The sequence below is a fragment of the Maniola hyperantus genome, chromosome 15, assembly GCF_902806685.2.
Source record: "Maniola hyperantus chromosome 15, iAphHyp1.2, whole genome shotgun sequence".
In the NCBI taxonomy this organism is placed as follows: domain Eukaryota; kingdom Metazoa; phylum Arthropoda; class Insecta; order Lepidoptera; family Nymphalidae; genus Maniola; species Maniola hyperantus.
The window spans coordinates 8,683,624-8,710,858 of NC_048550.1; the positions used below are offsets into that span (position 1 = coordinate 8,683,624).

Here is a 27,235-nt window from a genome sequence, read left to right on the forward strand (position 1 = left end):
AATGTTTTATTTAGGTAACTCTCGGACAGACCGTGGAACCCTTGTGACCCTTCCACGGAACCCCAGGGTTCCGCGGACCACCAATTGGGAATCGCTGCGTCCTATAGAGATAATTATTATGTCACACACAGCCTCCGCGCTAATCCGGTGCGGGCGAGCGCGGGTGTGCGAGGCGTCCCTCTGCCTCATGCCCCGATTGCCATCTCGACCTGTCGCGACTATTATAATATGTATTTACGAGGATCTACGCGCGTTTAGTGTGACGTCTTGTCATGCAGTTTCCGTCGCCCGCCGCGCCGGCACGCTTTGCGTGTGTCCAAGCCTTAACTATATAGAGCAAATGTGGACCCAAAGTATGAAGCAACATGGAAGCAACCTTCACACGGAGTTCGCTGTGTTTTTTTTTTCATTTGATAAATTATGACTTTTTCACAGAATGGGTGTAAGTAAACAAAAAGTTCGAGCTACAAGTGGTCATAAATTGTGATAAAAGTGGCATGTTAAGCATTTTAGGATACGTTCTTAACATGCCACTTTTGTCACAAGTTTCGCAGTTTATTATTTCTAAATTTGGAATTGGATGTGCCTATTCATCTTTAGAGTGCTTAGACAGGTATGTCTGTGTTTGCAGCCTAACGCTGATCTATGTAATATTATGTTGGTAAGTATGTACTTATTTAAAAAATAGAATTATACATTATACCTATGCAACTACTAGTGTAGTACCTATAGTACGCGACAGGTCGAGAATCGAGATGGCAATCGGGGAGGGAACGCCCCACACATTCGCACAACCCCCGCGCTAACCCGGTGCTAGCGAGCGTGGGTGACGTGCGGGTGTGCAAGGAGTCCTCCCGACTCATACCACGATTGCCATCTCGACCTGTCGCGTACTATACCTATGTAGCGGACATGGTCTTTCTCCGTCTTAAATTCCAATAAAACAGATCTCAAGAAATTTATTCATTTATAATTTACAGTTTACACAATGTACCTATATAAATTTTCTAGATTCTACTTTCTACGCTAGTACCTATAAATACCATCTATATACTTAAAAATAAATCTTAACGCCATAATCTCAGTATTAATCTCATTAATTAGTATTGTGGTTTACAATAATCATAACAATTTTATTAAGGCACATGGGAATATTTACAGTTAATTTAACTAAAATTCAAAAAATCACAGAAGCAAAATCTAATCAGCAGGGTCCACACTAAGGCTGTAATCTATAGAGCGCACTTTGACTTTGTTTAGACTTAAGACAGAGTTAAAACGAGACAGATGTATATCTCTCACATAAATCTGTCTAGTTTTAACTCAACCTTAAGTCTAAGCAAAGTCAAAGTGTGTTCTATATAAATAAATCTATAAGGGCTTTGTGAACTGGTGGTGAACTGTAAACGCGTCAGAATTCACTCGGTGGAATTCACGTATTAAAATTCATTGCTTCAACCAAAACGAAAGATGCGCGTTTGCCACATAGCGTCAGAGCACTGTTGCCGCGCTTAGTGTGGACCCTGCTGCCAATAGGTAAAAAATATTTAGGGCATAACAGATGAAATCCATGGCAATTTCCCAGTGGCTCGAAACCTATACCAATCATAAACAAACCTGCCCACTACCATCAGAATAAGCACTAAGAGGACTAAATTCACTATATTTATTGTACTTATTGGCATATTCACTTCACTAGTCTGGCAAACGTGTCCCAAAGCCATGGTGCTAATCTGTAAAATAAAAGATTTCAATGAAGTCTCAAAATCCGAAATTATGCGAAAGTGTTGTCTGTCTGTCTCTCTGTTAGCTTCTCACGGCCCATCCGTTTAAACGAAATTTGGTTCAGATGATTACAGATTTCTTGCATCCCGGGGATAGAGCTTTTGTCTCGTAAAATCAACGAATTCCCACGGGATATTTAAAAAAACCTAAATCCACGTCGACGAAGTTTCGGACATCATCATAGTAATTTAATAAAAGTTTTAAGCTATACACAAACAGTTTTAGTTTTACAAATAGATAAATGTGCCGCGCAGACCCTAACAGTACCCGTAGTACAAGATTTTACGTCTCACCAAACGAAACCAAATTCGAGAGTCGAAATACTTCCGCGTTACAGTAAAATGAACCTAAACAGCCTTGAATTGAAGTCAAATATTCAATGCCACTGATTTTAATGTCGCAATGTTTCCGCTTGGAGCGCTGGCTGTAGAAGTGTAGACAAACTTGAGCTTTAAAACAAGGCATTTAAGATCCAGTTTACTGTAACGCGGAAGTATTTCGACTCTCGAATTTGGTTTGGTTTGGTGAGACGTAAAATCTTGTACTACGGGACCCTCCTATTAAAGTTTATGATTATAATAATAGTAATGAACTTCGGAACAGACGAGATTCCCAATTTGAGGCTTCAGAATACAGAACAAATTTTTGTTTATTTGTACAGTTTACCAATTTTCTTTCCAACTATTTTTTTCCAGCTATTAATTTTCTTATGATTTATTTTTATCTTTCAAAATGTCGTTCAAATGAAGCCGCTCTTCAAGGATCATAATTACAATACAATTTTACCAAGGTAAAATGGAGACAAAAAGCGTAACTGGACCTTACTAGATTTATGGTAACTGATTCCTAGTTCCATGTTTATGGTAAGTAGTATTTCTCTGTACAAAATAATAATCAAACTACCCAGCTTTCTACTTCCCAATCAATCTCGCATTTTTCTTCAATGAAACACCCTACACGATGAAAAATAGACTGGTAACTCGATATTTTTATTTTATATTTTTATATTCGAACCTGATTCAAACACAGCCTTTGATCTAAAATCATTAGAACTCTGTTATTGAAAAAATATTAGGTTAGTATTCGTTTCGTTTCTAGCTTTTTGATTTTGTTACACAAATAGCGTTTTACTACTAAAGGCCAAAAAACCAGACTTTCATATTATAATAGAATGCAAACATATTCTAGACCTTTGAATATTTTAGTTTATTTAAATAAATTATTTTAAAGGTAAATTTGGTTGCGAGTTATTTTCATATCTAATGAGTTGCAATTTTGATTTGGGCCAGTCACGATATTATCTTCTCGTCCAAAACTCCTCAGTGCTTGAAGACCATAATTATAGTCTTCTAACAGTGGGCGCTACCAGCGATAACGTATGGGATCCGAGACATGGTCAGTGGTCATCATCATCATCATGATCAACCCATCACCGGCTCACTACAGAGCGCGGGTCTCCTCTCAGAGTGAGAAGGGTTTTGGCCATAGTCTACCACGCTGGCCATGTGCGGATTGGTAGACTTCACACACCTTTGAGAACATCATGGAGAACTCTCAGGCATGCAGGTTTCCTCACGATGTTTTCCTTCACCGTTAAAGCAAGTGATATTAATTAATTACATAAAACGCACATAACTCCGAAAAGTTAGAGGTGCGTGCCCGGGATCGAATCCCCGACTTCCGATTAGAAGGCGGACGTCCAAACCACTAGGCTATCACAGCTTCTTATATATATAATTTATAGTATTAGTATGGAATATGGATAGAGGGCTATCCTATGTATCCTATATTTCAGTAAAAAGGATGATGACGTCGATTGCGTCAGGTAATAAGTCCCTAGGTAAAATAACAAGCAGATAGAAAAGCAATAGGCTAGGCACGTTGTTGCCACTTGCCAGCATTCCTAATAAACAGAGGAATCGTATAACTTTCTAAGAAAGCTTATTAAGTAGGTAGGTATTTCGATACTTGACACCAGGATATTATGGAAAAAAAAGATAAGTTCAAATGAACAGCCATAATAATGATTATACCTACCTGTTCTTTATTAGTTTAGGACCTTTCCAAGGTACTTGACAGTAAGTAGGTAAGTATGTTTTGCCAATAAGATGATACGTGATGATACCTTGATAGGTGATAAGCTTAGTAACAGCGGAAAAGAAAATCTTGGTTGTGACTCATGGCTAACATATTATTCCTTAAAAAATACCTGTACAAAGGATATCGTCTTATCATCTGACTTGGCGCATCTTATATCCGTCAAGTCCCGTATGACGCGTTTGTACTTCAGGAGCAACCCTTGAAACCTGGGGACGAAGTGGCAGTCACATCTCCAAGGGTTGTGTCCCAGATAGACGTGCATGATATTGTTGTTCGCTTGAAAGGCCTTGTCGAATGCGTATACTGGAATCTAAAACACACAAATGGTTAGAAAATGAAAATGAAAATCATTTGTTACATAGGTACATTATAATGCGGACCAACTTATCTAAGATCTACTACCGCACCGGTTCGACCTTTTCAAGAAATGTTCGAAATAAAGAATCTTCAAAATCAAGCGCGCTTTATCTTAGGCTGCATCATCACTTGTCACCAGCTAGGTGATTCGCTAACTCAGTGTCTAACACAGAATGATAGCCACCAAGGTTGGTTGGTTCTACATTGCTGCTTCACTGGGTGGTAGAAAAATATATTTTCGTAGAAAACCTTCAACGGATTAAAAAATGAGCTCTGTGGCTATCGTTCAGTGTTAGACACTGAGTTAGAGAATCACCCCACTGGTCTGATTGCAGCCAAGAGCTAGTCTATAAATTAAAAAAAAAAACTTTCGATATGTTAGGTACAAACGTTATTATTTGTCAAAAATTGTATGGTCAGACTTACACATTGTTACTTACATACAAAGCTAAGCCTAGATTTAGATTGGACCAACTGATTTACTTTGCTAAAAGCTTTGTTGTAGGCCGCTAGTAGGTAAAAAGATAAAGCAATTCCAATACACAATAATTCAATGAGGAATACCTGTTTCAACGAATTCCCCCGAAGACTCATGACTCTGAATGTGGAGAACCATTCGGAGCCCTCCAACTCCTTCACTGATTGAATGCTGTTGTTATCAAGGTACAAGTCCATTAGACTCTGATATTGGGGGTACTGGACCAGCTGCCTTATGCTGGTAAGCTGTGAATTATCGTAATAGATGGTTTGATTTATTGACAACTAACTGATCCGCCTCGGCTGTACTTGGAATGAATTTCTGAAATTCCTTTTTTAGACCTACGCTATACGAGAAAGCCTACATGCGAAATTTCAAGTTTCTAGCCTCAGTGGTTTGAGCTGTGCCAGAAAGCTTATACAACTCAGTAGATTCCTCCTTACCTACTCGATGTTACAGACTCACGATCAAATTTTGGCTTTATGCCTACTTATCAAGTTATTTGAAGCGATGGAGTGACCGTGTGTTGGCACTCCAAACGCTTCAAGTTTAGAGGGTAGACAGATCCGAAAGCTCGAAGGTTCAAACCCATCTGTTGGCGGTTCGGCTACTGTTGGACTAACTTCTAGTCTTCAACGCAAACTGCATAATCCACGTACTTTAATCGCTTATTATCATATGAAAATCCAAATCTCATCAAAGTGAAAAAATCACATTGCTACGTTAGCAAACGTTTGTGAAAATATGCTTATTCAACACATTAATGCTATTGACGCAAAACAGTCTTAAATTTCTACTGAGATATGTGATTTTTTTGCATCAGAAATGGTCAGCATTAGGTACAGACGTTATTCGTCGGTGTCAGCAAAGTGCAAACCTCTATCGCTGCGTGCCTACCAATGTTATTCGTAGCTGCGTAATGCGTGCAATATAAACGCTGACAGAGCCTCTCCAATTTCACAGGAAAAACAATCACGTAATGGCAATACGTCTGTGTACTATTTATATAATAGGTAGGTATATATGTTTACACGTGTAAACGATCGAAGTCAATAATTAGAACGTTGCGTCGTCGTCAATGTTGTTCTTGTCACCTAATAAATTCTGGCTCACAAATAAAATGGGCAAGTATGTAGTAGGTACTTGTGTTGAGCAAAAGTATTTTTTTATGTAAAGGGCAAAGGCTGAGTGTAGGCTGGTGGTGACATTTGGTGACCGAAATAGAATTTAGAAATGAGAATTCTTTATTGGTAAAGCTCTAACTTTTGGTCACACTAGGAAAAATGCCAACTTGGGAAGTGAAAAAGTAATACCTAACTAAGCTCTTACGTTGGGGATAGTAGGTATTGTGGGGAATTTTTTGCGTCAATTCTAGAAAGTAGAAATAAATAAATCTCCAAAACGTGCATCGTTGCTTGTAGGTAAGGAACTATCTAAAGTTGCTAATTTTGACTTACCTGGCTTGTTCTTTTATAAAATACTGTGATAAAGAAAAATATAATCCGGCCAAAGTCGGGGTGAGTCAGTTAGTTACATTTAAAATACGATAAACTTTCCTATTTCAATTAAAACTCAATTGTGTTTAGTACTTGTGTTAACAAAACAATTTTGTAGGGTTTAGATTACACAAGCGACACCCATGCCCTTTATTTTAATTAATTACTTGCTCAAGTAAAACTACCTACTCCTAAAATTGATCTAAAATTCACACTCCCAACTTTGACTGTCAACCAATAACTCCGGAAAATTACCTCGATAATTTTATTATTGCGAACAAGCTTTACTTACGAGGAAATGCTTGCTAGTACACACAATTTGACAAAGTTCGTTTTTTGTGAAACTCGATCTTTTATGAAATTTTAGAACGTAATTTAATAGACAGGGAGCTGATAGCAGAAATGAATTTGTTACTTGCAAGCTATACTTAAGCTAAAGTTAGCGAAACATTGATTAGAAAAAACCACTGAAATGAACACGTGAAAAACCATCGTCGCTAAAAAACTTTTTTTTTAATTTCATTTATTTGAACTTTTATTCGTGTCTGATATATTATAAATTTTGTCGCCTGACTTTATTGAACTTTTATGTAGATCCTGACTTCGATTTCATTTTCTAATCAGAATTTCAAAGATATGACGTCTGAAAAAGTGTTTAGTCACGCTTAATTTAACGAATAATAATAACTTATTTACATGGCACAAGCATAGTATAATTTGTAATACTTAGCTTTATACTAATTTAAACTTTTAAGCACTTTCGTTAAATTACCTAACCATCCATGCCTTGTTCGCTCATAATTGCAAAACCAAAACCATTTCCAATGAATCAAACTTATCATAACTGTCAACAAAGCAGCAAGACACACAAATGTGACTCAACAAAAACCTTTTAAGGTAAACAGCACGAGAATTGGCATTCACTAAATACCCATTACCATACCTGGCGGCACAGAGCTGATAAACTGTGCATCCACGCATGGTGGCACCTCAGAATACAGAATCTGTATTCTGAGGGTGGCACCTTAACTGCGATCAAATGTAAAACAAAAACGATAGAAGGTAGTGGAGTAGCAATGGATGAGACATTTTATCTAATGCTGCAGAGCTTTCAAGAACCAGGCCCTAGCAATTATGAATCAGTAGAAAACCATTACAAGACTTATCTACGGAATTTATTAGATAGTTTATCTGAACTGCAGAATGCTAAAGAATACATGTCTACCAGCGATAAACAAATCTCTTTTATGAAGACATTAGTGTGATTTAAGTTATCTAAAGAATATTCCAGAAAGATGGAGAAGGTGACTCCATTTTTGAAGTGGGCTATATATACGGGACCCCTTAGGATTGGAAGTCAGTCTTACGCGGTCTTACAAAAGTCTTAGGTACACTCTAGAAACGATTGGAGCTCTCTCATCCGCGGTTCGCTGAAGCTTTAATTCGCTTCACACTACGCACGCGTAGTAATAATAATAACAATAACATTCTTCAAAAAAAAAGTTAATATATTTTTTTTTAAATGACTCGCAACCGCAAGGTAAATCAAGCTATCGATTTTATACCAATTTAATAATATAAACTTAACATCAAATAAGTAATTGTAATTTTATAAATTGAACTAGCTTGCGCTCGCGACTTCGTCCGCGTGGACTACACAAATTTCAAACCCCTATTTCACCCCCTTAGGGGTTGAATTTTCAAAAATCCTTTCTTAGCGGATGCCTACGTCATAATAGCTATCTGCATGCCAAATTTCAGCCCGATCTGTCCAGTAGTTTGAGCTGTGCGTTGATAGATCAGTCAGTCAGTCAGTCAGTCAGTCACCTTTTCCTTTTATATATTTAGATAAACATCTAAATAAGAATAAGACCTTTATTCTGGTGACAACCGGTCACGCTTCTGTGACTTAACCGAAATTGCCACCAACTCCCTAAGCTATAAACGTCCATGAAATTAAAATTAATTGGCAAAGTTTACTTTCCTTCCTTCGTTAAAGCAAATATTAATTGTACGTAAACATCATTAACATTTAATTGAAACATAATGTTCTACCCACCTAATACCCATGTTATGTAGTACCCATTTTTATGGTTTTGAAATGTGGTGTGGAGTGCTAAGACATCCAAATACCTACCATGGGAACCGCTATCTTAATTGCGCAGGGCACGACGACGCGATGGCGCGACTATACAAAAACCAAAAAGCAACCATAAAAAAAATATCACAAAAACATTTTAGTTATTAGCGAAACATTCCAGAAGCCACACTGGTCTACGTGACATCAATGCATCACGACTAGTCTCTCTTTTTATGTGTTGTTTCGGATTGACTATGCTGTGTACGCCTGGGGGCAAGGCGGGGGGGTAGAGAGCGCGAAGCTTTGTAGGTGAGCCCTGGAGCTCGAAGAAATAGTTTGAGAGATCTCACCGGTCTCTACCGACCGACCGACCGAACTTTTAACATAGGTAAGCAACATGTTGCATCATACAGAAACAGATTCGACCTGTTTCAGCGGATTATAGCAAATTAAGCTTTTGGTTCATTGTATATCATGGACTTCCGCAAAGTAACACCTGCTTCTATACAGCAATTATTTCTTTAAAATTAAAACTAAAAGAACTAATGCTCGTAGCATAGTTCTTCATTAAACAAATAAATATAAAAAAATTAATCAAATTTTTTATTCAATTACACTTTTAGAAAAAAAAATAGAAAATTTTCATAGATGGCGCTGATTTTACAACCGTTAAAGATGAAAAATAATACCTATATCTAGTATTATTATGATCTATGCTTTAATGCTTAGGTCGTGTCAATCAATGACATAGATGAAGAGTAAGAGCTAGCGTGCACTGCAATTTTCCTTACGTTTCTTCCCCACAAAATCTGTGAACTATAATGTTTCAAGCTTCTCACAGCACACACGCATTACTTAGCTCAAAAGTACTCTGTGACTTAGCTATACACAGTGGCGTGCAGCTCATAGAGGCATAAACGCACTGCTTACCCTCATTGTAACAAATCAATGCTTATTTTTCATTTTAACCTGCCGTGTAATAAGTTCATACCTAAATGCATACCCTGGCTTGAACTCCTGTGAACGCCACTGGCTATACACTATACAAAAGCTACACGTCATGGTAAAAAGTTAAAGAAAAACAAAATAAAAGTAACAATCAATAGCATACCGTGTTACCTTGTTCCCTTCAAGGCGCAGTGTGGTGGTGCTGGGAGGCAACGAGGCTGGAGGGTCCTTGAGCTGTTTGTTAGTGCAGTTGACTGTTATCAGCGGTATTATAGCTCCTTTGGTGTCAGACACCACGTGCGTCATTGCGCACGCGCACATTACTGGACATGTTACTTTTACCATCTGTGAAATATGAGTATTTACTGTTTTTTGTTTTATAACCGGATTTGAAAAGAAGGGAAATAATGCATGTATTTTTCATCTCCTTAAACTTAGCTATGAAATGTTCACACTTCTCTAATGTACCTAGGTAATTACGAACCATGTTTGCACGGAGATAGATACGGTCGGCCTCAGAATTCGAGTAGCAATTCCGCAAAACTATTGCATCAAAAACCCAGTCGCACTTATGACCTTTTTCTATAACCACGCCACACAAACACTCAGGTGAGCGCATCTACTCGGTGTGTGCGCGCAAGTGAATTCGATCATTAAGGCGCTAAACGAGTTTTGCCTTTGACTGTACCTCCCTAGATACCTAATCTAAATTGAACTCACAGTAGATTATTCCGGACTTTATTTGCTTAGGATTATTTACTCAAATTGCTCATCAAACAAAATAATAACATTAAACGATTCTCGGATACATTATTTTATTATCTTTTGTATGGACCTTTCACATAATCAACATAATTAGTGTAGGCACGTCATAATATGATTAGGTATGTACGATTTTCCTTTAAATGATGGTCTACATGTAGAAGTTACTACCTAGTCCCGAAGGCTGCGAGTTGGGTCTAGTTTTGGCACCATCACTACCTTGATATGCTTATAGATCGGTGCTAATAATAAAAGTTGCCTATTATAAGTACCTATTGTATACAGATTACAGCATATAAATGACTAGCTTATGCTCGCGACTTCGTCCGCGTGGATTACACAAATTTCGAGCCACTATTTCACCCCCTTGCGGGTTGAATTTTCAAAAATCCTTTCTTAGCGGTCCCAATGACAACCCCGTGAACTTTTCTTCCACGAATCCTCATTAACACTCTCTAGAGCTCCTAATGGGGATTTGTGAACTTCTTTTCCATTGTTTTAAAAATAAAATACCACAACCCATATAATACAAGAATGGCGAAGTTTTTGGTTTTAGTCATAGATACGGGCTGGACGCACTGGGCTCCAGAGTCTCACTCCACTGGTGGGACCAGGTGACGCCTGCGGCTACACAACTGTACCTATAGTTCACAATAGGTTGAGATGGCAATCGGGGTATGAGGCGGGAGGACGCCCCGTACACCCGCACGTCAACTGCGCTCGCCCGTAGCGGGTTAGCGCGGGGCTGTGCGGGTGTGTGGGGCGTTCCCTCCTCGCCTGCTATCTCGAGTCTCGACCTAACGCGTAGGTACTTATACTTTATAAGTATTCAATTTTAGTTCTAGTTACGGACTATGTAAAATATATTATACTTAAATCTTTTAGAAAATAAGTATATCTAGCAGTTGTTCGAAACCTCGTTCGTGTACAATTTCTGATTTCCCATGAGATTAAGAAATTTTCCCCGCGCTGTGAAAGGCGCCTCTGACGCGTTTGAATACAATATTTCCTGCCGGGTATTGTACAGTACGCGGCCAAAAGTAATGTACATCCTTTAGAATGACATTTCGGCTTTGTAGAGCGTTGTCTCTGTCACTCATACCTATAATTATGACGTTTTGTCAGTCTCAACGACAGAGAGAGTGCTCTACAAATCTGATATCTCCTTCTAAAGGTCGATGTACATTACTTTCGGCGGCGTACTGTACTCACTGTGCGTCCTTCTTTGCAGCAATTTGTTTGGTAGTTATACCATGAGCGAGACCAATAACTAATCTATGAGTTATACATCCATACTAATATTATAAATGCGAAAATGTGTCTGTCTGTCTGTCTGTCTGCTAGTTTTTCACGGCTCAACCGCTCAACCGATTTTGACGAAATTTGGTACAGAGATAGCGTGCATCCCGGGGAAGGACATAGGCTACTTTTTATCCCGGAAAATTAAAGAGTTCCTACGGGATTTTTAAAAACTTAATTCCACGCGGACGAAGTCGCGGTCATCAGCTAGTATTACTATATTCTGTTTTGGTATTATTGTTTTACTTGCTGATGCCCGTGACCATGTTGATTTAGGTTTTCAAAAATCCCATGGGAACTCCTTGATTTTCCGGAATTATGTCACTCTCCAGGTCTTAAACTATACCCATGCACAAAATCACGTCGATCCGTTGCTCCGTTGCAACGTGATTGAACGACAACCCAACAAACAAACACTTTCGTATATATGTATAATGTGGGTAGGTAGAGAGTTTACTTTTCTCTTTTGTTCTGTTTGTGGGCTATAAAAACCGCGACCTCGTTCCTGTAGTGTTCGTAATTAATTTTTTTTTATTAACAAACCAACTTTTTGGAACAAATTTGAGGCAACAACGGTTTAACCTTAAAGGTTAAAATATTATAATTACTAGTTGATACCCGCGTCTTCGTCCGCGCGGATTTAAGTTTTCGAATATCAATAGATAATAAAAGTGTCACCTAACCTGTGTGAGGTTCCCCGTACGTCCTAATCTGTTCAGGCATTTAGAAGTTATAGCGGAGCAGAGAAACTCACATATTATGTACAAACATAAACCCTGAAAACGTTACACTTCATTTTTAAGCAGTTGCGTAAACAGAAACTTACACGAATGATATCCATAACCTTGTACAGCGGCTTTCCCCTATATAATTGTTGGTGACACATCAACTGGTAATAATCAGCTAGCTTCTTCCTCACTGTGCCATTCTCTTTCTCCATCGCCAGCCAGTCTAGTCCACCATCGCTGCAGTCCCATTTGTTATCTACAAAAAAAATACATAACCTAGTCACCAGCTACCTAGTTCATTAGATTTAGTCCGTACAAAATGACTCCTCATGCGCCATTTTAACTCTATGGGTTAACTGTCCGGTCAAAAGTACGGTTCACCTTTAAAATAAGAACTAAAAAATAAATTTCCAATGTAACTTAATTTATTATTACTTTGTAACTACAATTTTGGTACATGAAAAATAAAATTAAATAAATAAATAAAATAGTACTTTTGCCATGAAATTTGACACAAAAAGTTAAAATGGCGCGTGAGGAGTTCTAACGCGTTTTTACGCTAGTTTTGTCTAATGGCTTTCATAACATTGACGTCTAGTCTAACAGTTGATTTCATTTCACCAATATTACGTAGAGGTAGGTAGACCGAGCGGCTTATAGACTTCTACAACTATGTACATCAATGTAGTATACCAAGTGTAGGTACCTAGCAAGTTTACAAAGTCTAGCTCTCTCTGCACTATGCAGACTTATACAATAGATAGGTGGTAGGTACCTCCTGACAAACATACAGGCAACAAAGTGATCCTATGAGCCTATAAGGGTTTCTATGGTACCCTGAAAACCAAAGGATTTACCGTAATTCAAGCGTTTACAGTACAGCTCTTGCAATTCATGAAGGTGAGTAGACTTTACTTGTGGTTACGTGGGATACACAGGCAATGCGTAAGTGTGCGTGCATGTCGGACCAATCAGTCATGAGCAAGCGCTCGCAAATGCACACATTCAGTGTACCTTACTTATACCGATGAGCCACTCGCCTTCGTGAATTGCAAGAACTGTAACAGTGGCTGGTTACTATGAATAGATTTATTTTTGGAGAGGATCTTGTTTAGGTCCCAGAAATATTATTTGTTTGCACAAATAATATTTCTGACTATTTGGGACTTCTCAAATTCTGACTATTTGGGAAATCCAACAGGCTGGTTTTAAGTCGATATAATAATAGGTATATATCACCGTTTATTGTATTTGCGACAAAAGATAAGGATCCTTTCTAAAAAAGTTTAATATTTTTCTAAGGATAAGTACCTATTTCATTTTATCATTATTGTTTCTAAAATTAAAAACAAAAGTAGGTACTTAATAAAAGAAATGCCGAATTCTAAAGATCAAGCGAGAACAATAGCTCCTTCCGGGAAATAATACAAAGAGAGGATTATGAAAATAAAAACTTGTTTTTTTTTGTCCCAGTTAGGGGAATACAATTACGTTTTATGTGGGAGGAAGATAATATAACTAATTCCTAGTATTCTTAACGTAAGGCGGTGCTTCTACCTTCTATTGTTTCACAAAATGAAGAAGAAAAGCGAAACTTGGTAAATCCAGTCTTTAGGCTTTTAAAAATCCCGCAGGAATCGGGGACCCTATATTTCCACGAAATAAAAATAACATCGTTGCCTCCTTGCTTCCTATGTAAGTCCCATATAGTTTTTTTTTCGAAAATTAACCCCTTCAAAAAGACGAAAATATTGAAAAATGGGTACCTATAAGTATTTATTTAGGGTTTGATAATACGGTTTATTGAGTACCTACGTAACAATTTAAATGTTTTTAACATAACATATTGATACTGTACCTATTTATTTTAAAGGGCTTTGATTTTTTATGCGTGTTCTTGTAATATGTCACTGTACCAAAAGCTTATATGGAACGCGTAAAGCTTCAAATCAAAGAGTCTACCTCGATAGGTACGGTAAGGAAAAGTATGAACTTTTATTTTAGGCACTAAATCCACTATAGGTAACAATAGCTGTTATCCATTTTTTCATTTGGTTTACTACGAACTTTTAATTCTGCCCTGCAACGCAACTCCTTTCTACATTTTCAGTATCTTTGAGTTCTGTTCAGCAACTTTACTGTTCTATTTCCAGAAAATTTCAGCTCTACTCTGCTCTGCAAGTCATTCTCTTTACTTTCACGAAATTTCGGTTCTGCTCTACAACGCAACAGCTCTCTCTACTTTCACGAACTTTCAGTTCTGCTCTGCAACTCCACTCCTCTCTCTACTATAACTAACTTTAAATTGTGCTCTGCATCAACTACTACTTTCTTAAACTCTCATTTCTGCTCTGTTTCAACTATTCTGTTTCACGCTTTTTCAGTTCTGCTCTGCAATTCAGCTCCTCTCTCTAAGTACATTCACAATCTTTCAGTTATACTCTTCAACTCAGCTCTTCTTTAAATTTTTACTCAGTTCTGCTCTACAACTCAGCTCTGTATTTTGATTACCTTTTAGTTGTGCTTTGCAATGCTACTTTCATTTACCTTCAGTTCTGCTTTGCGTTCTAACCATCCATCTTTCTACTTTCACAAATACTCCGCCATAACCCCTTCCAGTTAGCTCGCTTACATCTTAAGGTGTTTGTGCACTCATCCGTGAAATCACGGATTCCGTAAAAATACGAATCGAATGAGTACGTATTTACATGAAGGCCACTTCGAAGAATCAAGGATACGAACCAAATACGGATAAGTGCACAAACGCCCATAGACAGCGTCATAATTTACCACCAGTTGAAATCGCAGTGAAGGCTAACTAAAAGAATCGTAAATGTATGTACTTACTAAAATCAATAAAATATATTATATCATGTTACCCAGGAATTCTGTCATTTCGTATTCATTCAGGTACGAATAATATAAGACAAATATATTATTTCCCTCGAGAAATTAAATGACAACATCAAGTAATCGTAAATTGGATATGAATAAAATATAAATGTTTTCTTCGTGTAATTCCTAAAGCAAAGCTGGATAGAAGCAGACGTAACCTTGTGTGTGCCCTAATTCCTACTTTGCTACTATCGGAAATCAGTGCTGCTATGGGAGCTGTAGAGACCACATCACATATTTACTCTGCTGTCCGCTGATGGAACTTTTTCCCCATCCCCGTAAAACACTGATTTTTACGGCTGTAGAAAAGAAAATTTGTCTTTTCAAAAATGTTTTAGAATAAATGTATATGCCTAACCATCGGTAACGTCTGGGAAACTATCTGACTTCAATAGATGAGCTAAGAGAGAATTTTGGAAATTTTATCCCCTAAAATCAAAACCTTTATCAAAGTCATAGCCTTCATTCATGCCTATTCAAATCCCTAACGGGGTTAATTAGGGGATGAAAGTTTGTGTGGAAGTCCATCTTGAAACTTTGGAGATACCATACTGACACTATACCCTCTTTACTATATTGTGTGTAATAATAAAGGCACATTCACTGTTTTAGGTATAGGTTTTAGGCCTCTTTTAGTTAGGTTTTAGGCTTCTTTTAGGTTTTCCGTTCATTATTGGCAAACGCTTGACCACAATCACATCTGATGAGAAGTGATGATGTGGACTAAATGTTTGTAATAAGTAGCACCAACATGATGCCTGATATCCTCGGCCTTTCGCATCCAATCTATGCCAGTCACTTTCTGGAGACACTAACCCTCTAACCAATAAACCTGGAATAGCGGTGGAATAGTTATACTCTGTTTTGTCTTTTTCCTTCAAATGTCAAATTACTGATGACAGAGAAAGACAAAACAGAGTATAACTATTCCACCGCTATTCCAGGTTTATTTTGTTAGAGGGTATATCTTCTCGATAACCCTGTGCGATAGATAACCAGCGTTACGGCTCTAGCGGCCGATGGTCCTTCGACAAACTCCACCTACGGCATGATTGCTATTTTACTTAGTTACTTTATATCTGTATGGTGTAGCTATTATTAGTTTCACTGATATTCTTAAAATTCCTAAATGAGTAACTCACCTCCTTAGCAGTGAAAGTGTATGAATTTTATAATGATTCTCTCAAAATGTTATAGTTTTAGGTTTAACTGTGTAGTTTGATTTTAATTTAATTTGTAACGATGTGGCTGGCATATAGATCATCTGTAAAAGCCCCTTACAAAATATGTCAGATTTAAAAAGAAACTCACCTCCAAGATAAACTGTTTCCAGTTGAGGAGGTCTGCGTATCAAGCTGACATTCATATGCCTCAATGTGTTATTCCTCAGATCTAATACTCTTAACTGCGTCATCTTTCCCACCATGAGTTCTGGCACCTCCCACAATAAAGTTAGGCCATGCATTGAGATCTTCTGTAACAATATTGAACTTATTATTATTTACACTGGATGATGCCCGCGACTCTGTCCGTGTGTATTTGGGTTTTCAAAAATCCTGTGGAACTCTTTGATTTTCCTGGACATAAAAGTAGCTTACATCTGTACCTGGGATGAAAGCTATATCTCTGGACCAAATTTCGTCAAAATCGGCTAAACGGATGGGCTGTGAAAAGCTAGAAGACAGACATTTATATTATTACTTTATAGTATTGAATTATCTGTACCTAGTTATGAGACCAATAACCATTTTATTACGATGGCAACAAATTGGAAATCGTCAAATGAACATTCGATGAAGATAATTATAATTTCGAATAATACGTCGTGATTTTTTCCTCGAAACTTTTTTTTTAAATTGTGTGAATGATTTTTTTGAAGAATTTTAATAAATCTATTTTTAGATAGACCTACAAATAAAAATTGGGATGGCTCATTATGCTTGCTTGCTTTATGGATAAGTGTGTGGCCACAGAGAAGTAAATGTATCAAATTATTATGAGCTCGCTTCCAACAGGACTTTTGTAACCATAAATAATTACGTATTTCTATATCACGGGAGAAACGAGGTGATATTCCATAATTATAATTTTCTTTCTTAATTTCCCAAGGCTCAGAGCTAGGATTGCCATCTGTAATATCTATAAACTAGGACACGAAGCTCGAAAACTGATTTACGAGCGTATTAGGTAAGACCCGAACATACATGTCTATTTTTTGTGTCAGTGTGCGAGTCAGACCCGCGCACCGAGGGTTCCGTACTACTACAGTTGTATTTTTTCGACATTTTGTACGATAAATCAAAAACTATTTCGCATAAAATAAATGATGAAATCTGGTTTAGAATGTGCAGATAAAGCCCTTTCATTTATGATACCTATCCCACTCGGTATACTAATCTTACTTGGAAAGTTGAAAAAACTTATAATTCTTTCATGATCACATTTTAATTTTTTTTCGTGATGTAACCACACATTCATGATTTTCGGATTTTTTCCCTTATGTGACCTACCTACCTGCCAAATTTCATGATTCTAGGTGTGTTCTAGGTCAACGGGAAGTACCCTCTAGGTTTCTCGACAGACAGACAGACAGACAGACAACAAAGTAATCCTGTAAGGGTTTTTTTCCTTTTGAGGTACGGAACCCTAAAAATGCTTAGGTAAGTATAAATTGTTATTTATTTAGCTACCTATTTACAAAGCAGAATACCTTAAAGTTTAGTAACAATAATATCATTTATCTTTCATACAAACTGTCATCCCTCATCTAACGGAATTTCTAAAAATCTTAAAAACCTATTTCATAAGTTCTAACCGTCAACCGAAGTCTCATTTTAAATTAAACAAAGTTTTTTCTGACATAGTTAAAGAAATAAAGCACTCAAATTTTAATATTAATAATAATCAGTATTTCCAGTAGGTACCAGTGGCGAAATGTCCATATAACACGATTCCCATCGGCTTCCCTTTCAGAATTGGCATATAGCGTAAGTACTTAGGTACTACTAGTACTTAGTGACATAAATGTAGGCCAAAGCCCAAATGCATGCAACGTACTGTGTACGAAATTTATTTGCCTAAAAATTTATAATAACATCAAATAAAATCTATGCTATGCATCAAGTCATAGTTATAAACAAGCTAATATAATAGTATAGTAAACTCGCAAACAACCCGGTAAACATCGGGTTATGCCTTAGCGCTTTCTTAGCATTCCATCTCTTTCATTTCCCTAGGAAGCGAACAACGTCTGTCTTGCTTTACGGACGAGAACCACCAATTTAATTTGGCCCGGTAGCAAATACGAATTTGTAGCTCTGACAGGTCAGACAAATTAGACATGAATAAGCCGCTGCATGCCGGGTTACTGTATTACACCTCCAAATTAAAAATTGTATTCACAGTACTGTTTCAACAGGTACATACTACTATTTTGTATTTTGTAGGGCGCTTTGATACATATTTTGTTTACGTGAAGGTGAAGCATCATGCGCGCTTGATTTTAAAGTTTGTGATTATGTTATTTTGATATACTTAAGTATAATAAATTGGGGTTAGTGACTAATAATTCTAATAAGTGTAAGTTAATATTGATTTAGTTTCAGTTTGGTAATTCAACATAAGAAATGGCATTAAATTCACATAATTAAGTAGATGTTTAGATTTTAGCTCATTTCGTAAAAAAGAACAGGCATATTCCTTTCGAATACAAATGACTGTTCTGGCCTTGTTTTCTATTTATTACATTTGTTTTTGTGTGTTAGCGATTGTGTTTGAATCTCTTTGATTATTATCTTTTAATTTAAAGACTAAAATGGTTAGGTATACTTAGTTTTTGATTTGGTTTGGGTTAAGTGTGTATTTAATAAAGCAAGCAAGCACAGATGTGTCTCACAGCAACATAAAAAGGCTTTTTTCAAAGTCACAAAGATTTTGAAAATACCAGTGCTTTTACAAAATAAATGGTGAATCGGTGACGGTGGTGTGGAGCTGATATTTTTTTAGGTAAGAACATTTTGTTTTGTTGCTCCGGCTTCCCTTTTTTAGATTTTCACCCCTCGCCACTGGTAGGTACTCTGCATGAATATCGTGTGTAAATTTTAAACCCGGATAGTAACCAAAACCCTGCCCGGATGTTTCCTGGACGCCATCCAAACTAGGACAAATTCGGGCAAACCCGAACGGATGGCAACCCTACCCCAAGCAAATCCTTACCTACTGATTTGAGTGGTTGGCGTCGTATTTTCCATTTTAAACATCTTAAGTTATGAGAATTTAATTGATTATTAATTAAGTTGATAATATCCGAAATTATGAAGGGTTAAAACTTAGGGATATCTCTACCTACTATATAATTTTCAATAAGTAGGTACAAAACGATTCAGATAGGCGTACCGCACCCGCAAAACTTTCAGATTTCAATCACTGAGACACTTTGGCGGTCTGTACCTACCTACTTTGTACCTACTACTACCTACCTTACATTTTACGATATGCTCTGTAGTGTGTACGTTTCACAAATACCTTTTTAAACGTATCAATTACTCCTATAACAGTAGGTACTTTTCTTTTAAGAAGATAGGTGTTATATGCTGTTAAGTTATCTTTGTTTGTTGACTAGTAAAGGACAGTTTAAAAAATCGATTAAACAATGCCGGCAAGTACCTACAATCTTATCAACTTTTATTCTACCAATAAGGTTTACGATACAACAGATAAAAAAAAATGAAATTCTAGTTGGACTAAAGTCTTTTAGTTTTTAGCACAAATCTTGAATAGAAGATTCAATAATGCTGGGACTACACTAACAAGTTTTAATACAATGGCACTAAACATGGTGTAATGGTGTAGCTATAAATCGCTAGTTTTGAAACCGCATTAAAATTATCAAGAGTGGCGGTCTTTTTTGTCATATCAAGATGCAGGTTTAGCATAATAACATTACCGTGGCATAAGTGTAAAGTGGTACAAGTGGATATGGGTCGTGCTTAAGAACCTACTATTTCAATCAACGATTTAAAAGACGGAAACTTTAAATAAAAAAATAATTTGAAGGACGGGACAACTCAAGACTTAAGAGCGATATTATAACAATCCAAGTCAACGTTTAGTATTAGATATGTATAACTAGCTGATGCCCGCACTTCATCCGCGTGAAATTAGGTTTTTTTTACATCCCGTGTGAACTCTTTGATTTTCCGGGATAAAAAATGCCTATGTCACTCTCCAGGTCTTTATTTATACCAATGCAAAAAATCACATCAATCCGTTGTACCGTTGCGACGTGATTGAAGGACAAGCACACTGTCGCATTTATAGTAGGTAAGGGTACTGATTAATTTGCGTAACTAATTAATATTTTAAACAAACTAAATAGATTTGAGCACACCCATTGGTCTTCCCCGCTGTGCCGTGTGTGAAATATCGCACCAAGTTGCGATATTTCGCTACAAATACACTTACCTCAATTTTACTTGACGACTCAAAGTGACCCTTGAAGGTTTTGAGATTAGTGCTATTGCTTATTTCCAGGGTCCGTAGCTGAGGAAAATGTCTCTGAAGGTGACCCACATTAAAACAATGGCCGGGCCACTGCAGCAACTTCAAATGTAATATTTCATATCTAAAACAAGAAGAAAATTAATGTTCTTTACAGTTTAGGTACCTACCTAATCGTTAGAAACAAGATCGAAATTCTAGGTATTTAAAGGCATCCAATCGAGTTAACTATTTATAGGTAGGCAACGAATATAAATTAATTGATTTTTGCCTGAAAGATATTCTAAACCAATTTCTGTTGTTGACGATCGGTCCTTTGTTTTTACACTAAAATTTAATTAAGTCTTTTAGAGAAGTACCTATTGACCTTATTAATATTTCACTTACACAAAATATTTGAGTAAGAATTAATATCTTTCCCTATTAAACTTATTTGTCACTCCGGGACATTAATTATATTATAGTGCGGTCAATATTGGCGTTCCCAACATTCGTATAGGTAGGTACATAGAAGTCATTGTTCGTACCAATTTTTAGAGTAAAAATTGGTACCTATGAACGTTGGAAACGCCAATATTGACTGGACTATAATATAATTCATATCATAGGAATCCCGTAGTTTGAAATAAGCCAAAAATAATAATAATACCCAATACGAGAAGCAATGTTGAGATGTTACAAACCTAGGTGTACTATTATGTATTTTGAGACCTAGGTAGGTACTTTGTCATAATAATGAAAATTTTCAATCAATTTATTCAAGTATGGTCAGTATCACAAGTTGAGAAAGTGCATTTCAAAAAGTTCAGCTCGGCGCGGAAGAGAGAATCCCATTCAATGACATTTTAATAATAGTCGATTGTAAACTCCTAACTACCTACCGATACCTACACGTTTCTCTGATGCCTGACTCTCGAAGAATCACATTATTTTATATCCCGCATCGCTGACAGGGGCTGGTACTAATGCACGAAGGCCATAGTTCTCATATGTTTATTACATATGACGTATGCCATGTGTATGCAATGATAGCTAAAATGTGTCCCAAAAGATATTTATGTCTTTCACTTGTCCATATTTGCTAGGGATGTCTTCTCAAACGTTCTACTGTATCGGATAAAACGTCTCAGAATTGCACCAAATTGTCTTGAGCGGTTTTTGTGTTTAGGACACCCTATGCGCGGTGCGTCGTTTATCAGCTTTGCAATGACAGACGTATTGTGTCTGGCACAGATGTTTTATTCTCGGTGGTGTCTGGTATAGATCCCTTGGTTCCACAAAAAAATTGGAGTTGCTTATACAATCTGAGTTTATCTCAAAGTTTTTGTGTTATCATATTATCTGCTGGTCATTTGTCTGGTGGAAGGCTTCGGCCGTAGCTACTTACCACCCTACTGGCAAAGCCGTGCCGCCAATCGATTTAGCGTTCCAGTACGATGTCATGTATAGAAACCAAAGGGGCATGGGTTTAATAAACAATACCATACCCCTTCCAGGTTAGACCACTTCCATCTTAGACTGCATCATCACTTACCACCAGGTAAGATTGCAATTAAGGGCTAACTTGTATCTAAAAAAACCCCAGCGAGTTTATTTTTATTCATCTCGCATAGCGAAATAAATAGATAACTTTAGTTCTTCTACGTACGGACATTCTTCAGAAAGATATAAAGAAATAAGACCTTACCTTACACCTAGTAACCACTCATTAGTAAAGCCTCTAGTACACAACAAGGCTTCACTAGATCGCACACAAGACGCTCTGTTGGTATGGTCCGACAACGAGCAAGACCCATCCAAGTGATCAGTTCTATTGTGATTGTTTAGTTTCACACCTGAAGTTGATGCTTGAGCGAGACTCAGAAGCAGAAAAGTTTTCATAACTGTAACAAATACATTACAATGAAGTAGACTGTATCTAATAGTTATTTATGCTACAAGTGCGACAGGATGAAAAATACAGACGTGGTGCTAATTTTAACAACCGAGCTAAGAACCGAGCCGAAGGCGAGGATTCTAAAATTGTTCATGCTTGTGTGTTACGACTTACGAGCACGATTATGCTCAGGCGCGATGAATCGAATATTCAGAGGGTGTTCTAAATTCTTTTCCATAATAAAATTCGCAAGCAAAACAACCAGACTAAAAACTCGTGTATAAGTATGCTTGTATAGATATTATAAGAAAATACTTTAGACATAAATATTTAAAGAATTTATGAATAGAATCCTTTGAATGGATTCTAGCAAGGAAAAATGTTATCTACTGAGTCCTTATTCTAGAATGCTTAAAAATTCTTTTATATATTTTTTTCTTCTTTTGTTAATTAAAGAACTCTTGCAAAGGAAAAGACATATGGCGTACAGAGCTATACAGGATAACAGGACTATACAAAAAGACGTTCAAGCAATAAAAGTAGTAAACCTAAAACTTGTATTGTTTTAGACCGACAAAGCTAATGGTTATACAGATGTTGGTATCTTTTAGGGTACCTACCCTACTTGCTATTTGGTACAAACAAATCAATAGTCTACTACAAAAAAAACTTGTTTACTTTACTACACAGACGATCTGCACTTAAGCTTAGTATTTTCTTTACTACTATTTCAAGTAGATAGTAGGTTGAAATAGTAGTGATTTTTCTCTATCTCATTACAATATCGAATATCGATATATTATGTATGTTACGTAAATAATGTAAACACATTAAGCTAGATTACCATACGAAGGACGTGAGGTGCGGCCTCCTCCGCATGCCTAGTACCTAAGGTTGTGCCTTTTATCTAGATTTACCCTCAATATATTATACTTTTAAATCTTTGTACCTATGCATGGAAAATAGAAATACAATTCGTTATGAAAAGAAATAAAATGTTTGTAGGTAGCATAGGTAGGTACCTATTTCACTTTTCAGTTTTCATGTGTTTAGATTTAGAGCTTTAGAGAGAAAATTCGGGCCGATTCTTTTGTACGTGGTACAATCTCTAAACTAAATTAAATTAACAGGTCTAAATCTAGTTTTATCCTTTTCCGCAAGCAACATTATGAAAAGGATAGCAATAGATTTAGACGTGCCATTTTAGTTTAGTTTAGTGTACAAGAGAATTAGCTACAATAAAGCTATTTTTTGAAAACCAACGAAAGCATAAGTAAGGAGCCCATCACACGGTCGCAGCACCATTAAAAACTTTTAAACCAGAACGCGACAGGTCGAGATGGCTAGCCCGGTGCAGGCGAACGCAAGTGACGTGCGGGTGTGCGGGGCGTCCCTCCGCCTCATAACCCGATTGCCATCTCAACCTGTCGCGAACTATAGCTCTCTTAATTTTCCTAAACAGTGGTCATTTATCATGTCGATGCGACGTGGACAATTTTCTCAAACACATTTCGTGAGACAGTAATTCACAAGAAATCATCGCAACGACCTTCGACGTATTGATATGACAACGATCTCGCTAACTTTTGTTACTAAATATGTCTATTACAAACAAAACATTGAAACTATTTCAAGCCACAAAATTACCATATAGGTATACACAGTTTTGCAAATAATTGTCCAATGCGTTTGATGACCCTTCTAGCTCAAAAGTAAAACTATCAGTAGGATGGCATGTGCAAAAAGGGTTGCCCTACTAGGTACTTATTATATTCACCAAATAATACAACTCACACAAAGCGCGAATAAAATGTTTTTTACGCAGCTCCTCAGAGACTTTGTTATCAGGGTATCGTACACGAAAGGTCCCAACAGGACTCTATTACTAAGCCTGCGCTGTCCGTCCGTCTGTCTGTCTGCAGGCTGTGTAAGCAGGCTGTAGGTATATCAGCAACAAGTATAGTACACCCCCTTACAAAATATCAGATTTAAAAAAAAAGTATAGTACACGACAGTTTGAGATGGTAATTGGGGTATGAGGCGGCACACACATACCCGCATATATACCCGCTATCCCGCACTGGGTTATTGCGAAATCTATGAGGGTGTGTGGTATAAGGGGCGTCCCCACCCCGATTGCCAGCTCGACCTGTCGCAAGTACATAATCTTGTACGATGGGACGAAGCTCTTCGCGTACGAATCCGACTCACACTTTACCGGTTTTTATATTGTACTAGCTGATGCCCGCGACTTCGTCCGCGTGGATTTAGGTTTTTAAAAGTCCTGTGGGAACTCTTTGATTTTTTGGGATAAAAAGTCATTCCCCGAGATGCAAGCTATCGCTGTACCAAATTCCGTCAAAATCGGTTGAACCGATGAGCCGTGAAAGGCTAGCAGACAGACAGACAGACAGACAGACAGACAGACAGACAGACAGACAGACAGATAGACAGATAGACACACTTTCGCATTTATAATATTAGTATGGATGAGCCGCGCTGCTGCATTCGTAAGCTGAGATCTACCTATAGAGCATACTTTGACTTTGCTCAGACTTACCTATCTAAGGGTGAGATCTATAGAGCGCACTCAGACTAAAACAAGACAGATGTATATCTGTCACATAAATCTGTCTCATTTTAACTCAATTTTAAGTCTGAGCAGCCTCAGGCTGAGATCTATAGAGTGCTTTGACATTGCTCAGAATTTAAGATTGAGTTAAAACGAGACGGATTTATGTGAGAGATATACATCTGTCTTGTTTTAACTTTGTCTTAAGTCTAAGCAAAGTCAGAGTGCGCTTTATAGACCTCACCCTTAGAGGTTTCTGTTAGTAAAACGAGACAGATTTATGTCAGCGATTATATCTAACGTCTGAGCAAAGTCAAAATTCGCTCTATAGATTTGAGAGAATGAGGTCACTATAAATCGTTCAGTGTTGTGCGAAACACTGCCAATTAATATTTAAACAAATCGATTTAATGGGTATTTTCTTAATTGGCTGCTATTTTAGGTCTTAGTGGAATTTCAGATACCTACGTCTAATCAGATCGGATGTTTTCTATTGAAAAAACTTTTCAATTACTGGGTTACTTATCTACTTATTCGAATAGGTACCTACCTTATTCGGTGTAGAAATGAAATAAACAAAAGTTACTTACTTCTGTTTATTTCATTTATAAAACTTAGTAAGTAACTTAGCAGATAATATTTTAAGCACAACAAAGGCACCACGATTTACACCATAATATTTTTTATATCCACTTGACTTACCTTAAATATTAAATTAAGTATTAGGACTTGATATATTATTATTACTAGCTGACCCGGCGAACTTCGTTCCGCCTAACAGTCGATTAAAATATAATTTTTTTTAAATATCAATTCACTATCAGAAATTCTAAAACCCCACGATTTAGGACTTCAGTACTTTGCAGCATCAGGATTGAGGAGTTAGGATCCGAAGTTCAATGATGTAGCCTATGCTTGGTACCTAAAATAATTTTGCATCATCCGCAGTTCCTGAAACATTATAGTTTAGGAGTGCTGTACCCTACATCATCAGGGTTGAGGAGTTGAGACTTGAAGTCTGAGAATAAAGTCGTTGCTTGGTACCTACAATATGAATTCACTATGCACACTTCCTGAATCTTGATAACTCAGGCGGGCAGTATCCCTGCAGCATCAGGATTAAGGAGTTGAATCCAGAATTTTTTATGTGACCACCACGAAAACTTTTTTTGTTGATTTAAAAAAAAAATATTGCAAATCGGTCCAGAAACCTCGAAAAAATCGATGTAGAAAAAAGAACCACCTCCTTTTTGACAGTCGGTTAAAAACCGATGACCTTGAAATATTTACGGAACAATTTTTAAAATATCCCCTTTCTAACAAAAAAAGAATGAATGAAATCGGACTACGCGTTAATGAATTACAACTGAGTATACATTTTAACTTTCATCCCCTCTCCTACGGGAACCATGCTGAATTTCGGGATAAAAAGTATCCTATATTCTTCCTCATAGTATGACCTCAAATCGTACCAAGTTTCATTGGACTCCATTCAGTAGTTTCAGCGTGATGCGCGGCCGTGATACAGACAGACAGACAGACAGACAGACAAAAATGAAAAAAATTACAGTTTTGGGTTCAGTATCGATTATAGAGTGCCCTCGAAAAAAAATTTTCAAAATATCTTCAATGTACAGAATTTGAATACCTGTTACAGTTTTATTATAAGTATTGATTGATTCTCCTCAAAACTTTTCATAATTATACCTACTTAATATAAATCATTTGACTCACCTCTTAATGACATCATAGTCTTTTCCGTTATATTTACAAACTACAAACCCTAAATAATCCGCCCAATTTTAAACTACTTAATGAAAATATGTTATATAGATGTGACAATATTTTATTACGCGTACAATACTACAATAGCACTGAACATAGTCTATACCTATACGAAAAAATATGATTTCGCTTAAAATGATGTCGGAAAACTTGTAATTATCAGCGGATTTTCGCAACGTGTTTCCACAAAGCTACGCCGGCGTAGAGCAAAGCCGACGATTCGACTACGACTGAAAGCCTGAAAATGGAAAACTCAAACAAAGCCTGCGAGTTTTCCTCGCTTTAGGGTACAGATTTACATAAAAACTTATGTGGAAAACAGCAAACAATGACAAATTGAGCAATGAGTATCTTTCTGATTTAACCTCTATGAAATAATACTTCGGAAGCGATGATAGCTTGAGGTTCTATCGCGGAAACCTGTAACTTATAAGTTATGTGCCTTTTAAGGATTTAAAGCGGTGATAGCCTAATGGTTGGGTTGTCCGCCTCCTAATCGGAGGTCGGGGGTTCGATCCCGGGCACGCACCTCTAACTTTTCGGAATTATGTGCGTTTTAAGTATGTAATTAAATA

At 37.0% G+C, this 27,235-nt stretch overlaps 1 protein-coding gene across 1 annotated transcript; it reads right to left on the minus strand.

The window, feature by feature from the left end:
* Nucleotides 1-953: 953 nt before the first annotated feature.
* Nucleotides 954-26,872, minus strand: swi2 (Protein singed wings 2). The gene is made up of 9 exons (XM_034976408.2): nucleotides 26,610-26,872; nucleotides 22,115-22,310; nucleotides 20,392-20,551; nucleotides 16,240-16,402; nucleotides 12,132-12,289; nucleotides 9,416-9,589; nucleotides 4,807-4,965; nucleotides 3,995-4,195; nucleotides 954-1,733 (listed from the first exon to the last, which is right to left on the minus strand). Exons 1-9 carry the CDS (start codon nucleotides 26,623-26,625, stop codon nucleotides 1,548-1,550), a joined length of 1,413 nt encoding a protein of 470 aa, XP_034832299.1. The 5' UTR covers nucleotides 26,626-26,872; the 3' UTR covers nucleotides 954-1,547.
* Nucleotides 26,873-27,235: the final 363 nt, after the last annotated feature.